This window comes from Sus scrofa, chromosome 1 (genome assembly GCF_054392235.1).
Source record: "Sus scrofa isolate SSC_HxYL_T2T_F1_AM1 chromosome 1, Sscrofa_HxYL_maternal_Yorkshire_Landrace_v2.0, whole genome shotgun sequence".
NCBI classification, from domain to species: Eukaryota; Metazoa; Chordata; class Mammalia; order Artiodactyla; family Suidae; genus Sus; species Sus scrofa.
Window position 1 is genome coordinate 205,815,938 of NC_139383.1, and position 17,262 is coordinate 205,833,199.

General features: G+C 36.7%; 1 protein-coding gene across 4 annotated transcripts in view; it reads left to right on the top strand.

Moving 5' to 3' along the window:
• Positions 1-17,262, top strand: part of KCNH5 (potassium voltage-gated channel subfamily H member 5) — a 293,800-nt gene that overhangs the window by 46,551 nt on the left and 229,987 nt on the right. For 3 of the 4 annotated variants that reach the window (XR_014820505.1, XM_021062620.2, XM_021062628.2), the window contains exon 5: positions 11,632-11,747. The exons of the other annotated variant lie outside the window; for it this stretch is intronic. Coding sequence is in view for 2 of the 3 variants with exons in the window: in XM_021062620.2 (XP_020918279.2) it covers positions 11,632-11,747 (116 nt within the window). In the remaining variant the exon portion in view is untranslated. The remainder of the gene's footprint in view (positions 1-11,631; positions 11,748-17,262) is intronic. 4 annotated transcript variants of the gene reach the window in all.

Here is a 17,262-nt window from a genome sequence, read left to right on the forward strand (position 1 = left end):
GAATCAGTATAATGGGATTTTCAACACCTTCTCTGATTTACAAACAACAGTATAATAGCTTGTAAGATTTTTTTGGGTGAAGTCCTATTAGAACACAGTTGATTAATTGATTGAATTTTCTTACACTGATTACAGCTTGATTAGTTGACTTTTTTCAGGTTACTTTTCCCCTTTTATTTATTTGGTTGTTGTAGATTCTCTTGGGTTGATGTTGTTAAGTTATAAAAAGAGCAGTTTTGTCACCCAGAGAGTGGATGGCAAAATGTAAACATTCTGATTGGAGTCTTATTGACTATAATATTCAGAGAGACTGCTATAGAAAATATTAGTCAGTGGCATGTGCTTTTACCCCCTTTTCTATGTAATTTATTTTCACTTTATTCTCTCCAATTATGTTTAAAGTAGAAACTGGTGTTATATAAATGAAGAATTTCAAATACCCTTAGAAGAAGTTGTTATGAAACATCATTTTTATAATCTCTTAGGGGACTAAAAGTGGAATGTTTTCTTTACATTTAGCAAACATAACCTTTTCCTACCTTAAAAAAAAACTAGCACAGAAGTTTTAATCTTTTAAATTGTAATCATAATTATAGAAAAAGTACATTGTTTATTCCCTGTACATGAATTATATATCAATAAAATTATAATACACATTATATAATTATAATTATATATATACATACATATATATATATCTGCTTAGGTCTGTCCTGGTTAGCATCGAATTGCAAGAGTAAACTTTTATGATATTCAGACAATTTAAAGTATGTCAGAGGGCAATTCATTTGCAAATATTTATGAAAATGTATTAAATCATCTCCTGGAAGAGCGAATAAAGTATTCCCTTTTGGACCCACACTACCTATTCCTCTGCCTTTACTCATAGAACCAGTGTCTAGGAAGTTTAGGATAAATTTAAGTACTATCTTTTAACAGAATAGTTTTCTACTGGTATTCAGGTTTAATGCTTCTTTGTTTTAAAATTCAAGTTGCTCCATTCAACAGCAGCAGAATGCATATTCTCAAATTTACATGGAACACTCACTAGATAGATCACACTCTGGCCATAAGACACACTTTGACAAATTTAAAAGAATAAAAATCTTACAAGGTATATTTTTAGACCACAGTGGAATTTAACTAGAAATCAATAACAGAAAACTAGAAAAATCCCCAAATATTTGGAAATTAACACATTTTTAAATAGCTTATGGGTCAAATAAGAAGCCTTCAGATAAATTAGAAAAAATATTTCAAACTAAATGAAAATGAAATTACAACTTATGAAATTACTGAGATACAGCAAAAGTGGTGCTTAGAGGGAAATGTTTACCATTAAATGCATTATTTGAAATGAAGAAAGCTATAAAATTAATAATCTAAGATTTCACCTTCAGAAACTAGATAAAGAAGAGCAATTTAAGCCAAGGCAAACTGAAGACAAAAAATTATAAACCTTAGAGCAGAAATCAATGAAATAGAAAACATAAAAATCCTTAGAGAAAAATCATTGCAACCCAAAGCTGATTCTGTGAAAACAGTATTAAAGTTAATAAACCTTGTTTAGCTAGGTTAACCAAGAAAAAGGGAGAAGACACAAATTACCAATATCAGAAAGTGAAGAAGGTCCATCACAGCATATCCAGTGACCATTAAAACATGTCAAGAAACAACTTTGAACAACTTTATAGCCACTGGATTGATAACTTAGTTAAAATGGGCCAATTCCATAAAAGACACAAACTACTTGAACTCATATTAGGAAAAATAGAAACCCTGAATTGTCTTATATCTATTATATAAATTGAGTTAATAATTAATAAACTTCTAAAATAAGAAGTACGGGTGGTTTCATTGGCAAATTCATAGTTTCTTCCAGAAAACATTAAACAGGAGTGTAGAGAACTCTCCTAACTCTTCTATGAGGTCAGCCATACCATCATACCCAAACCAGAAAAAGACATTACAAGAAAGGAAAATTACAGACCAATACTTCTCATGAATGTAGATGTAAAAATCCTCAACAAAAATAGATCCTAATGATGTAAAAGAATGACCTACAATGACCAAGTGGAATTTTTTTCCACATAGGCAAAGCTGGTTCACAATTCAACGATCATTGTAATCCATCATATCAACAACAGGCCGAAGAGTAAAATTCACAGGATTATATCAGTTGGTATAGAAAAAGCATTTCATAGTACCCAACATTCATTCATGATAAAAAGTCTCAGCAAAGTACAAATAGAGGGGAACTTCTTCAACTTCATAAGGAATATCCATGAAAAAGCTACAGCTAACAGTTGACTATATCTTATATATATTTTTTATTTTTTTCTTTTTTTTTTCTTTTTAGGGCCACATCTGTAGCATATGGAGGTTCCCAGGCTAGAGATCAAATCGGAACTATAGCCACTGGCCTACGCCACAGCCACAGCAACGGCAGATCTGAGCCGAGTCTGTGACCTACACCACAGCTCACAGCAATGCCAGATTCTGAGCAAGGTCAGGGATTGAACCCTCAACCTCATGATTCCTAGTTGGATTCATTTCTGCTGCACCATGATGGGAACGCCTTAAAGGGCTATATTTTAAAATAAATGATAAATGATTGGCATGTAATTTGTGAGCTAGCATATTCTTTGAATGAATTTCTCTTACCTTCACAAATGATGATAGCCAGACTGAGTAAAGAGTTCTATGTCACAGACTTTTCCCTTCAAATATATTTATACTTGCATTTATATTTGATGATTATTGTTTTTTCTCCTTTAAGTGATTTCATGGCACAGCTAAAGTTGGCCAAGAAAAGTGCAGTACTTTCTCACAGTTTTGGCCTGCTGAACATTAATGGTGGTATCTATTTATGGAAACTGAAAGTTGGCAGAATTTTGCACTGGGGTTGGGGATATGGTGCTAGTATTGAAGAGCTGACTTTTTTATTTCTCAAATTAATACCTCTCCATTTTCTGCCTCCACCTCTGTCTCAGAATCAGAGAGCTCATTCTCTTTTCAATGGTAATTTATTCTTACAAAAAATGACGTTAAGGTAAACTCCAGACAACTCAGACCACTTGATTTCTGAACCATGTGTTTGATAGACATGTAAATTAGAATTTAAAGGGAAAATGAAACCCCATTGTGAAAAGCATTGTAGTAAAATAGCTCTTTCCAGTGATAGAATTTGTAGTGGAAGAACTCATTTAAAGAGACTTTTATTTTGAATCTCCTCCACACCTTTCAAATACATAACGTATTTCTAAAAAAGAATTGTACAACATAACTATGAATGGTGTATATGAGCTACTTTCTATTATTCATGTGAGTTGCAAATATAATGTGAATAATTCAATAGAAATAAAATATTTATATCATTAAGCAGTCATCCCACTATCCCTATGAAGCTAGCAGTATAGGAAGGTATGTTCTGAAAACATGGCCCAAAACCCTATCTTTCAACTTGTAAAACTGAGCAAAGAGCATCATGGAACTTTCAGAAAAGAACAGATAAGATTTCATAAAACCATAGTATCAAAAAGATTTGAGACTAGAGCATTAAGCTTGGAGACGGTAATCTTTCTTTTTCTTTTTTTTTTTTTTTTTGTCTTTTTGCCTTTTCTAGGGCCAAACCGGTGGCATATAGAGGTTCCCAGGCTAGAGGTCTAATTGGAGCTGTAGCTTCTGGCTTACACCAGAGCCACAGCAATGCCAGATCTGAGCTGTATCTGCAGTCTACACCACAGCTCACGGCAACGCCAGATCTTTAACCTACTGAGCAAGGCCAGGGGTCAAACCTGCAACCTCATGGCTCCTGGTCGGATTCATTAACCACTGAGCCACGATGGGAACTCCTGGTCTTTTTTTTTTGATTCAGCCTTGGGCACAAGAATTACTTAACATGAGCCTTTTCATGACTCTTCTAGGGATATTTATTCCTTTTATCTAATTTTTTTTTTCCAAACCAAAATGCTGATTAAGCACACAGCATAGTTCAGGCACTATTCCAGGTCCCTGGCAATACAAATTTCCTCCCTTTACATCCTAACTGGGATGGGAGAGGTGACAAGTAAATAAATAGTGGAAGCTTTCTTCTTATTGCTCTTATTTTCTCTCTCAAAGGAAACACAGTTATCAGCTGAAGTAAGGATGTTGAGGGGGTGAGAGGAGGAGGAGGTATAAAATGGATGTGTAGAGAGTAGAGCAGTGAGTGGCCAAAGTTAAGGTCAGCAGTTTTGCTGAAGAGCGCTAAGGTCCATGTGAAGCTTGTGGTCATGCATTTCATTAGAATGATGAACATGACTGTTCACTTAGTCCATGTATAGCCAAAGGTGTGTAGATGCTAAAGCAGGTGAGTTGGGTTTAACCAGAGTTGGGATTTGGTCAGATGAGCAAGATGAAAAGGACCAGGGAGCTCAGGGATCAGGAATAAGTGATCATGGAGTTGAGGAAGCTTGCCAGGGAGGAGGTTGAGGGTGTTTACAACATTTTGAAACACTAAGTAGGTAATAAATGCTTGACCTAGAATGCAGGAAATAGTGTTTTAGGATGCAGAACAGACAAGGGAATCCACACACTGGAAAGCTAGAATATAGGATTTTTTCATCCCAGAACAAGGGCATTTTACCTTCTTTTTAAAAAAGTTATAGTTGATTTACCACATCTCTTCAATTTCCATTGTACAGCAAAGTGACCCAATCACACACAGTTCCCTGAGTGGTACAGTAAGATTCCATTGCCCATACATTCCAAATATAACATTTTACATCCCTAAACCCCGAACTCCCCTTCCTTCCATTTTACCTTCTTAATGTGAAAAGGGGCCAGTGATTGGGGCAAAGGCCCGCATCCTTTGAGGATTTGACAACATTGGTTGAAATCAATATTGGTCTCCTATTGTATTGGTAGTTTTTACCAAAAAAACTCAGGCATGTAGTTGAAAGACTTGAGTAAACAGGGTGGTTGTTTATTTTAGAATTTTATTTCTAAATTGTATCTGGGATAATCACTATAGTGTGATGGCAGTTCTTCATCACAGTGAATCCTCTGATCACCAAAACTTCAGTCTAGAATAATTTTTGCCTTGAAAGTGAATGGTGTTGAGTGATGTCAGTTATACCTTTGACATATACCATGCTGGATGGTAGCAAAACCTATATTGAAGGGGAATAAAACCAGTTTGGATGGAGTAGTTAATATGGCAGGAACTTTGTTTTCTTTATTGCTCAATTCTGATAATTAGTATTATTATCCATTTTAGTGTTGAGGGTCCTGATGCTTAATGTCTCACTGATTTCCAACCCTGTGTTCTCTTTATTGCACCTTGCCGCCTTGTCCTTTGTAGTGGAAACTTGTTGGAATTTGATCACCTTAATCCCCTGCTCTCCTTTTTTCCTACAAAAATGAAGCACAGGTTGAGAACACTCTGATTCTGACAGGATTGTACTGTTTTGCATCCATGGAATTTACTGATACTAATTCAAGGGAGGGAAAAGTGATGTTATCGTCTGTTCCTAGTACTGAGGTCTTGGAGTTGTTATTCAGATTATCAGTCCATGGTACCCAATATATCATTTATAATAATATGAAGGGGAAGAATTCCCATCTTGGCTCAGCATAAACAAATCTGACTAGTATCCATGAGGACAGGTTCGATCCCTGGCCCTGCTCAGTGGGTTAAGTATCTGGTGTTGCTGTGAGCTGTGGTGTAGGTCACAGAGGTGGCTTGGATCTGGTGTTGCTGTGGCTATGCCTCCAATTGGACCCCTAGCCTGGGAACCTCCATATGCTGCAGATGTGGCCCTAAAGAGACAAAAAAAAAAAAAAAAAAAAAAAAAAAAAAACCGAAAAAAACCAAGGGGAAAAGTTACAGCCAAGAAATCCATTCTGTTGATTATCCATATGTGTTCTAAAAGAGATGGTCCAAATCTCTGCCCATTTATAACGGTACCGTATTTTCAAACAGATTCCAAAACTGCCAACATACTCTTAGTGTGAAATATCCTGTGCCAAATAGTCATGGCATCTTCGTGCCAATAATTGAGACAAAAAAATTCCTCTGGAATGAAAATAGCAGCAAAAATAGCAGCCTTCCCCTTGTAGAAAGCCAATGGTTTTCTTTAGGGAGGAAACAACAGATGAAATATGAATAATTATACCATGTAGTCTCTTTGGCCAAGAGTATAATTGTTTACCTAAGCTTTTTTCCTTATAGATTAGAATCTTGTGTTGCAGTCTAGTAGATTGATTTAACTGCCTCTGTGACTTCCTTTTATTTTTAAGATTAGGCAGTCCATAACAAAGAGGTTAATTGCAACCCAATAGAGCTAAACTAATGTTTTATTAAGAAGGAGTTGGCATCCTGAGCTTTTAGGAGAACAAATGTTCTCATAATGCCACAAACAACTTCTAGAGCAAGTACTAAGCTCTTCATATTCAGCCGTCTGTTCACATTACCCAGTATCGACCACATCTAAGTAACATCAGCAAACTGTGCTGAATAATCAGTCACAACAGTTAGATCTCAGTAAAGGTGAAATCAGTAGATGTATTGCTGGAAAAAGTTGGAACTGCTGATGTGTCTTTTTTTTCTCTGACCTAGACAGTGTGGCTGCTCAACTTTTTCAAAGTTTAACTGTACAGTGGAGGTAGGTTACAGATCAAATGAACTAACTTAGCTAATGTAACGTGGGCAATTCCAGATGTGTCTAAGAGTACAAAGGGAGAGGCATAAGGAAATTCATTGGGAAATTGCTAGTGATAGTGAAAAATCTAGAAACCACTTAAATGTTCATGAATAGAACATATACATGATCAGGAAAAAGCAAATGCCTAATTCTCTGAGACAGTGAAGGTACAGGCAAAAATCATGTGGCATTATGGGTGGGTCTGGAGGTAGAGAGGACAGAAGGGAAGTTGAAGGCTATTGTATTTCTTATGTATTTTGTTTTTTTCAATAACATATTTAATAAGATTATCTGCTGAGAGTGAGGAGAGAGGGGTGGTATGGAGATCTTGAGAAAAAAGCTCACTGTTTAGAAATGAAGACTGCAAGGAAGCTGGAATATAAAGACTACTGATAAGTTCAGGGAGCTCATCTTTGAGTGCTCCCTTTGATTTAAATGTGGGATAAGCACTCCTTAGCTTTGCGTTGGTTTTCCAGCTCTAAGGGCATTTTGATATCAAAGATGGTAAATGGTTACTCAATCAGACAACTGCCTTTGACTGCTTTCTAGGAAGTGGGAATACTTCCCAAGTATTTCCTCCTAAATTTCTCTCTTCCATTACATCTGAGTAAGTCTGACAATTGCCCCAACTTTTCTTTTTCCTGTTAACATCTCCCTAGTTCTCTTTCTGAGGGCAGAATTGTAATCTTCTACCACACACTTTCCACCTTCTCCAACCCAAAGCCCTTCCTTCACAAGACAGATGAGTTATGCTAGTATCTGTTAAGAGCTGAACATATTTCCTTCTTTATATTCTAATTTTAACTACACATTAATGTTGATGCTGTGTTAATTCCTATTTAACTTATTTTTTGTTATTATTATTTTTTTCTTTTTAAGGATGCACCTGTGGCATATGGAAGCTCCCTGGCTGGGGTAAAAGTGGAGCTGCAGCTACAGGCCTACACCACAGCCATGGCAACACTGGATCTAAGCTGCATCTGTGAGCTACACTGCAGCTTGCAGCAATGCCGGATCCTTAACCCACTGAGTGAGGCCAGGGATCTAACCCACACCCTCACAGAGACTATGTTGGGTTCTTAACCCACTCAGTTACAATGGGAACTCCTTATTTTTAAAATTTTGATTAAAGTATGATTGTTTTATAATGTTGTGTTAGTTTTGGGTGTACAGCAAGCAGATTCATAAATATATATCCATCGCATATATATATACATATATATATATATATGTATATATATATTCTTTTTCAGATTCTTTCCCATAATAGGTTATTATAAGATATTGAATATAGTTTACTCTGCTATACAGTAGATCCTTGCCATTTATTTATTTTCCTATTTAACTTTTTTACTAATGTTCTCATTCATTCATTCAACATAAATGTCTAATATCCATTATATTTCAGACATGGAACTAGACAACCATGGCTAGAATAAGACCTGGCACTTAAAAGTCATGTCATGCAGTGAACTACCTTTTCCTCTATGTTTAAGGGTGGTCTCACTCAGAATATACTGTGAAAACTTTTAGAAGGATGAATTAACATTACATTTTCTTTCAGCTTATCTCTGATGTTTAATCAATGATAGTCCTATTTTTCACCATTGAGAAAAATGCACGTGTTTTATTTTCGCAGTTTCAATTTTATTTCTTTCTTCAGAAAACTGAAATAAAAGGATGAAATATTTCTTGATTATATTGATTTCATGTGTAAAATGAGATACACAGGCACATTGAAGAAGCTTTTTTATTTTTTTATGTTTAACTTTTATTTATTTATTTATTTATTTTTTTGCTTTTTAGGCCGCACTTGCGGCATAAGGAGGTTCCCAGGCTAGGGGTGCAATCAGAGGTACAGCTGCCGGCCTATGCCACAGCAACATCAGATCTGAGCCTCGTTTGTCTGCCATCCACACCACAGCTCACGGCAATGCCAGATCCTTAACCCACTGAGCGAGGCCCAGGATTGAACCCACAACCTCATGGTTCCTAGTCAGATTCGTTTCTACTGCACCATGAAGGGAACTCCTGAAGAAGCTTTATCTTATATTTAAATTAGGAACTGTTGCTTCCTCATTAAGAAACAGTAGTGTGTGCTCATGATGCTTGAAATTAAAAACTAGAGGATGATGATAAGCTTTCATCGCATGTTTTTCCTTCCTCACATGGCATTTAATGATTGGTATTCTTCAGTGTATTATTAAATTTATTCCTTCAATATCTACTTTTACTTTAAAAAATTTTTTTCTGAATAAACCTAATTACACACAGGAAATGAAAATGGGCTTCTCTTTCAATCCAATAATCAGATTATTAAGAGTTGCAACAATACCCATCTTAAAAATATGAACCTTCATTAAATATAAAATTGACTTGGCAGTTTCCAGAAATATTCAATGCAATTATAATAGTCTTTTGATCTAAGAAGAGAAATGATCAACAGAAAGACATCCTAACCATTTTAACCCAATAAAGCAAAATTCAAATCAAAACCCAATGATAAAAAAAAACATTTCATGTTAATGTTCATGATAGTAAAAATGGAATTTAATTTTAAATTTTATTTTTAAAGTTATAAACAACGTCTAATCAATTAGTTAATTAATCAGTGGCCTATTTTATGCCAGTCCCTATACCAAGTGCTGAGAACAGAGATGAAGGATAGTTTAGTGTAAGTGACTGACATGCTTATCAATTGCATTAGTATAGTTAATACCAGGCGAGGTATATATTTTGTAGTGTGAGTGTACAGAGGAGTGTACAACTAAATGACCTGTATACCAAGGATATTCAGTGTCATCCTGAAGGCCTCCAGGGATCTCTTAAAGAATTAAAAATAGGAGAAGGTCATGGTACTATTTATGTTGTAGGAAGAACTCTGGCAGCAATATGCAGAGGTGTTTTGGGAGAGAGTAGTTAGAGACTATGGTTTTTAGGAACAACGACTAACTCAGGTGAAAGATGATATATTGCTTGGCATAATAGGGATGGAGAGAGGAGATTAAATTTGAGCATATTTATTAAGTTCTAGTCTATAAATCTTGGGAGGGATTGGATATGTGTGTGTGTGGGTGGAGATAAGGAGGATGGTGAATTTCAAGCTTCTGATTTGACCAGCTGGAAATATCATGGGGCCATTCACTAAGACCAAGAATACATTACAGAGGCAGAGCTGGAGATGGGGGGAGATGGTGATGATAAGATCAATTCTGAACATGTTAAGAATTAGGTGCTTGTATATTATCTGAGTAGGAGGTGGTCAGTAGCCAATTAGACACATGGGTCTGGTGTTTAGAAGAAAAGTCTAAATTGGTGATATAGATTACATGGTAGTCTTTTACACTGATGTTGAGTTCTTAGAGAGCTGTTGACATAATCTGATGTTTCTTTGTTTTCCAGCAGATTGCGCAGGGAAAGCTTTAAAGTTGCATACAATTCCCAAAGCCTAACATTTTCTGTTCTAGTCACTAGGGTGAGGCCCATTAATGGCGAAGAACAAAGGATCTTCTGTGAACGGATACCAGTTTACTTTTTTCAATCCAATTGTTGATCCTATAGAGTGAACTAAATTGGTGGGATAATACAAAACTAAATGAAGTCAGAATTAGCTTGAAGAATAGCAGTAAAGTATGATACCATGTACCTGGTATGGTTTGAAAGACATTTGATGGTGTCTGTCCAGGATTTCTTCTTTCCTTTTTTGTCACTTTGTCTGAAATTTTATCATTGCTATTAGATCATTCCTTTAGACTACCCGGAGTGTTTATGTGTTTTAGGAGTTATTTGGTAAATGCCCTAGTTAAAAGTAATATCATAGAAATTATAAAATGGTCTTAATAGCGTCTATAACAGATTAGTGCTTTTTGGGATGCCTAGAGAAAGTGTTAATGAGGCAGGAGCCAAGTATGGTTGGTTTTGTTCTACTGGTTCACATCTCATTATCATTTCCTTGAAGTTAATTAGTTTAACAATAAAAAAGAATTATTTTAATAATGGATTTTAATAATGTAAATAATGGAAGAAATTTTTTTTCCCATTAAATTCATATCCCTTCCTCGCAGTTAAGGTTGCTACTTTTTAAGAAAACATTACTAAGGCTTCTAGATACTCCAAAGATAATCACTCCAAAGATAATCTTTAGATATCACTGAAATTGTCAATTAGAGAGAAATAACATTTTTCTATGTTACAAAGATGATGGAAGTGTATGATATGAACTATAATATGTCAGACTTGTTGAAATTAGGCTTTATCCTCTTCATGAAAATATACAATAGGACTTTTTTTTTTAATTAGGGTAATACCACTTATATAATAAATAATTGCCAGCTTTAAGTGACCTAACACAATAGATGCATTTTTCTTGCTTACATAACAATCCAAGGCAGGTGATCTTTGGCATATGGTGTTCTTCCATGCACCTATTCAGTGGCTTTCCCATTCCCTGGGACCTTGTTGTCATTTGCATACAGCTGGTAGAAGGAAGGAGAAAGTGTGGAGAAGTTTCACGTGCTTCTTAAGCATGCATCAAAGTGACACAGGTCACTTCTGCTTTCCTTCCATTGGTGGAAGCTAGAGACATGGCCACACCTGGATGCAAAGAATGCTGGGAAATGCATCCCTGGCTGGGCAGCTGTTTCCCAGTAGCAGACATCTGCAATGCAAGGGGGAGGACAGAGCTTTGTGGACAACTAGCTGCCTGGCTACAGGGACTGTGTGATAGATGAGAGCAAAACACATGGGTCACACATAAAAATTACTTGTTACTTTTAAACACACTTGAATTTATGATGATGTCTATGTAGAAATAAATTGCTGTAGATTGATTCTTTTCATTAATTCTGCATGTTATGCTATTTCTGAGACCCTTGAATATTAGCAAGAATGTTGGCTTCCATCCATATTCATTCTGAAAAACTGAGAGTTTTTTCTTATTTTTAAGGTTGGACAAAATTTGCCCGATTGACACGGGCTTTGACAAATAGCCGAAGTGTTTTGCAGCAGCTCACGCCAATGAATAAAACAGAGGTGGTCCACAAACATTCAAGATTAGCTGAAGTAAGTGTGAGATTCACTTTGCCAAGGTGGTGGTGGTGGTCATACATTTCCCCACCCAAATGTTTCAATATAGATATTTTTGGCTATTATTTAACAACTACTTATATGCTAATTGATCTTTCCTCTTGTATAATTATAGAAATGGTATATTTCTTTTTATGCTGTCCTACTTTAGAAGTCGGAAGGTAGTTCATGAGATCCCAGGTGGTGTCTGTAGCATATGAGGTTTTCCTTTGAGCAAATGAGATAGTGCTCATTCAGGAGTTCCAGTTGTGGCTCAGTGATTAACAAGCCTGACCAGTACCCATGAGGATATGGGTTTGATTCCTGGCTTTGATCAGTGGGTTAAGAATCTGTATATATATCAATTCTTTTTCTTATATTGTCATCCATCCTGTTCCATCATAAGTGGCTACATATAGTTGCCTCTGCTATACAGCAGGATCTCATTGCTTATCCACTCCAAATGCAATAGTTTGTATCTATTAACCGCAGACACCCAGCCCATCCCCCTCCCTCCCCCTCCCAAGTTATCTTTTCGACTTACAGTTTTCTCTGGATATATTGGGCTGAGTGAATCTTGAAGGAAAAATATAAGAGACAGGTGAAGACAAAATGAAGGTCATTATACCAGATGGGTCAGCATGTGCAAAGACTCAGAGGTGAGATAGTACATTGCTTTTGAGTGTGAATTCAATGTGGGTACAGTCAGGTAGGGCAGGAAATGTTAAAGCTACATACAGTAAACTGTGGTGGTTGGTGTCCCATGTGCCAGGGAAATGACATGATCACATTTATGCCTTACAAACCTCTCAAAGGGAGATTGGTCCCAATGGCCTCCTTTGTAATCCCATGTTTTAATTGCGTTAAGTTGAAAACAATATTTTTAAGAAGGGATCCCCATAGATGTTGCCAGATTGCCAAAAGAGTTCTATGGCACGAAAATGGTTAGGAACCCTTGCTTGACCTAGTGGCTCTTTGTTGAAATGGTAGATAAACAAGAGGTTCTAGTTGTAATTCAGCTAGGGCCTTAAGCAAGGGGGCTGGTGGCAGAAGTGGGCAGATTGCAGATGTGCTAAGATTAGATAAGTCTTTGTCGATAAATTAGAATTGAATGTGAAAAAGGGACTGAGTCAAGGACAGCTCTGTGTTTTTAACTTGAACAGTTGGGTAGATAGTGCTACAGCTGGTTAATAAAATGCCAAATAGAAGAGGAAGAAGAGAAGGTTTGGGGACAATGATAACAAGTTCAGTTTTGGACATATTAAGTGTGAAGTGCCTGATAGAAAATTCAAGTGGAGATTCCTAGAAGGGAGTGGGATGGAGTATGGATCTGGCTCTGCAGGGATATTTGGGTTTGAGTTGCAAGCTTTGGCATCAAACTCACAGATGAGGTTGTTAAATCCATAGGACTAGATGATGTTACATATAGAAAATGCATTGAACCAGAGCGAAAGGAAGGACAGAAATCCGAGGCAGCTAGAAGCTTTGCTGTTCACATGTTTTCTGTAATCTTTATGTGTCTTACTGGTAGGAAAGATGCCAAAAAGCTAATGGAGCTACCAAAACTATGCTGAGCTCTCAGTTGGCACTCACAAAATATTCTGAAGTAACTTAACAAAGAAGAGAAAGATAAAATTAAATGTATATGTTCATCAGTTTGCTTTGCTGAAGAAAAATGAGTTTAAGTGCTCCAGAGGAACTTTCTTAACTAGTTGCAGATATTAAATTTAGGTTGGAAAGGGCTAAGAAGTAAAGTATGTTCTTCTAATTAGGAGGGCTCCAGAAGATTTCTTGAACCATAGCTAACAGAGAGGCTTGGGCGTTTTTCTGCTCTAAATAGCACTGCTAGCTTGGGGAGAGAGACATGTTTTTAAAAGACCAAATAAGACAGCTACATATCTAAATGTTAATTCATAACAGTAATCACAATATTTTAAAAGATGATATGCAATTAACACAAGATTTAAAGCAAACAATTAGATATAACTTCCTTATTAAATACTGCTTGATTTTGAAGCCCCTTTTTCTTTCTGCCTTCAGTTCATTGCTTTCTACAAATCAAGCTAATGTGTAGGAGCTTGTTTCTGTGACTGCTGACTTCTGCAGTCATGATTCTTTCTGGATCTTAACTATACCCTATTTAGTTTTTCTTTCTTGTAAACACAATTGGGAAAAAACAAGAGGAAAAAGACCACAGAAAGGAAAAATTTCTTAGTACCCCGAATCACTCAAGGCTGGTTTTTTCCTCTGTATCAAATAGAAAGTTCCTTCCCCCCGACAAGTCATCATTTTTATTTTTACTTTTGAGGGACTTTCATTCCTGTTTCTTCCCATCTGGTTCTTTTCCTTTTTTGCTTTGCCTTTTGATTATTGTTACCTTCTCTATCAGTCCTCCTTAATTCACAAACCTGATTCAAATATAAAACTGCTTTCTGTCAGGTCTTAGGGTTGATTTTAGAGAAGAGGTGGCAATAACAAGGTTTTCAACAGAGATTTAGTCTGTATGTGCTCTTAGATCTTCAAAGATTGCCCGAAAAAAAAAGCTCCCAGTTAGCAGAAAGATACAGTTTTTCCAGTTGTAGTCAAAGTCATATAATTTGCTTAACTTGAATATTTGGATTTGCTATTGAATTTCAGGCTCTTTCACTTTTTCCAACACATATAGATTTTATCTTAATTCCAGGAGACCCCCTAAATTTGAAGCTGATCCCCAATATCAAATATCCTGGTCTTCTTGTAGGCAGTTTATCGGTTTTGCACCTGCTCTACATCCTGCTGATTGGCTTCAGTTTCTCTCTTTCATACTGGGTGGAGGTAAATATAGGCACCACTGCTATGTCTGTGGTGCTGACTCTTTTAGAGTAAGTGAGTTCAGAAAGTCAGAGGAAGTTTCCTGATGGCTCAACAGGTTAAGGATCTGGCATTGTCACTGCTGTGGCTCAGTTGCCTGGCCTGGAAACTTCCGCATGCCTCAGGCACGCTCCCCCCTCCCAAAAAAAGGAGTTCCTATTGTGGCTCAGTGGTAATGAACCTGACTAGTATCCATGAGGATGTGGGTTTGATCCCTGGCCTTGCTCAGTGGAATAAGCATCTGGCATTGGGAGTTCCCATCATGGCTCAGTGGTTAACTAGAAACCACGAGGTTGCAGGTTCCATCCCTGACCTTGCTCAATGCGTTAAGGATCCGGCGTTGCCATGAGCTGTGGTGTAGGTCGCAGACACAGCTTGGATCCTGCGTTGCTGTGGCTGTGGCGTAGGCCAGCAGCTACAGCTTCAAATAGACCCCTAGCCTAGGAACCTCCATATGCTGCAGGAGCGGCCTCAGAAAAAGCAAAAAGACAAAAAATAAAAATAAATACATAAATAAAAAAGAATCTGGCATTGCCATGAGCTGTGGTGTAAGTTGCAGATGCGGCTCAGATCTGGTTTTGTTGTGGCTGTGGTATAGGCTGGCAACTGTAGCTCCAATTCCACCCCTAGCCTTGGAACTTCCATATGCTGCAGGTGTGGCCCTAAAAAAGACATTAATTAATTAAAAGATAGAGGGTAAGAATGTGTCTATATCAGTACAAAAGTACATCAGAAACAATGATTTCATCCCTCCTCTACCTAAGGCTTATTGCTCATGAAAGTACAAATGAAATAGTAAAGCCAAGAACTGTTTCTCACTGCTTTAAAAAAGAGCCCAGTACTGAGGCTGGGATTAAAGTTGGGCTCTGCATATGAGAAACATCAAAGCTGAAGCATTCTTCTCTGCCTCTTTTTCCTTCTTCCCTCTTAGAGTTTTGGGATTGCTTTACAAATAAATGCAGGCCGCTATCTGAAGTACTGGGTTATGATTGTCTAAATAATTATGAGATAAGGGTTTTATTTTGAACCGGACATTATACTCACCTGGAAAAGTTTTGAAAATATAGATTCTTTGAGAGCACACATGAGGTGGACTTAATTATTTTCTGGTGTGGAGTCTAGGTCTGAGTATACTGTTTTTAAAACCTTCTCCAGGTGATTCTAGTTTGTAGCCAGAGTGAAGAAATCTGAGCTCCAGAGTGATTCCATTCCATCTCTAGAGGAGACATCTGACATTACTGCAGGGCCCTGAGCAGGACTGCCTTGTCTGTTAGCACAGTGTATAGGGCCTACGGCACTTTCGGGGCTCCACAGAATGTTTGCAGTTCTATTAACAGTAGAAGGAAAAAATGAACTTTTAGGTGAAACATTTTAATATGTAATATTAATTTATTCATTGTTAAAATAATGCAGTTATAAAATATAATTTTTATTTTATTATTTTTAAGGAGGAAGGAGTCCAGGAAGGCAAAATTACCCAGGGTCCCAAAGGTCCTAGGGCATTGTGGTACTAAGTTTATTTTCTAAGTGCGATTTCTTTGTGTTCAAACTAGAGACTGTGTAAACACAGATGGTAAAATATTTTTTTTTCCAAATTGCACCTTTATTTTTATTTTTAAATGATTTATATTTTTTTCATTATGGTTGGTTTACAGTGTTCTCTCACTTTCTGCTGTTCACCATAGCGATCCAGTCATGCACATATATATATACATATATATATACACACACATTCTCTTTCTCACATTATCCACCATCATTTTCCATCATAAGTGATTAGATATAGTTCCCTGTGCTATATAAGAGGATCTCTTTGCTTATACAATACAAATGCAATATTTTGCCAGATGGTAAAATATTAACCTTGAAGATAAAGGACATTTTCATATTTAATGCAATGACATTGCTGTCTTCATTCCAAAGAGGAAGAGAGGCCCTGAGCCTATATGGTTCTGTGTATGTAATATTCTCTGTTCCAGCATAAAACTCACCTTCCTATAGGATAGTAATTTAAGATTTTGTGGGAAAAGTATGACTGAGGTACCGACAATGAGGATATCTGTGTAATAATCTTTACAAATAGTTCTTGTAACTCCTAAGGTTAAAACAATAATTATAATTCATAGCTAAAGAGAATATTGGTGATGTTTTACACATTTCAGAACAGTAATGCTGGGTGTTGCATGCTTAGTTTTCAGTTATATAAGTTCTGCATATGAGAGACTTCTCAGGATGAGTCTCTCCCAAGTTTCAGAAAATGCACATGAATTACAGGCCAGCAGGTAGTTTTTTTATATCTATTTGTATAGCCACACATTTGATGCATTTATGATTTTATAATTTGAATTTGTTGGCTACTACTTTCTGGATCCCATTCGTCCTAGAGACACTACATAAGATGGCAAAGCTGCTGGAAATACTATTTATCACAGTCCCATTTACTAACTCCTTAGAACCTAGTTTTGCTTAGCATTATCCTCATTGATGGCATAGAGCGGAGGTCTTGCACCGTTTCCTTCAGCTCCTTTTCACAGTGTCCAGGTTGTCCTGTGTCTGTTACCTTTGCTTAGGGTTGCCCAGATTTCTGCTCCTGTTCTGCCGCCTGGTTTTTCTCATTGTCTCTTTAATAAGACCAAGTCAGAGTACATTTATAGAACCTTGC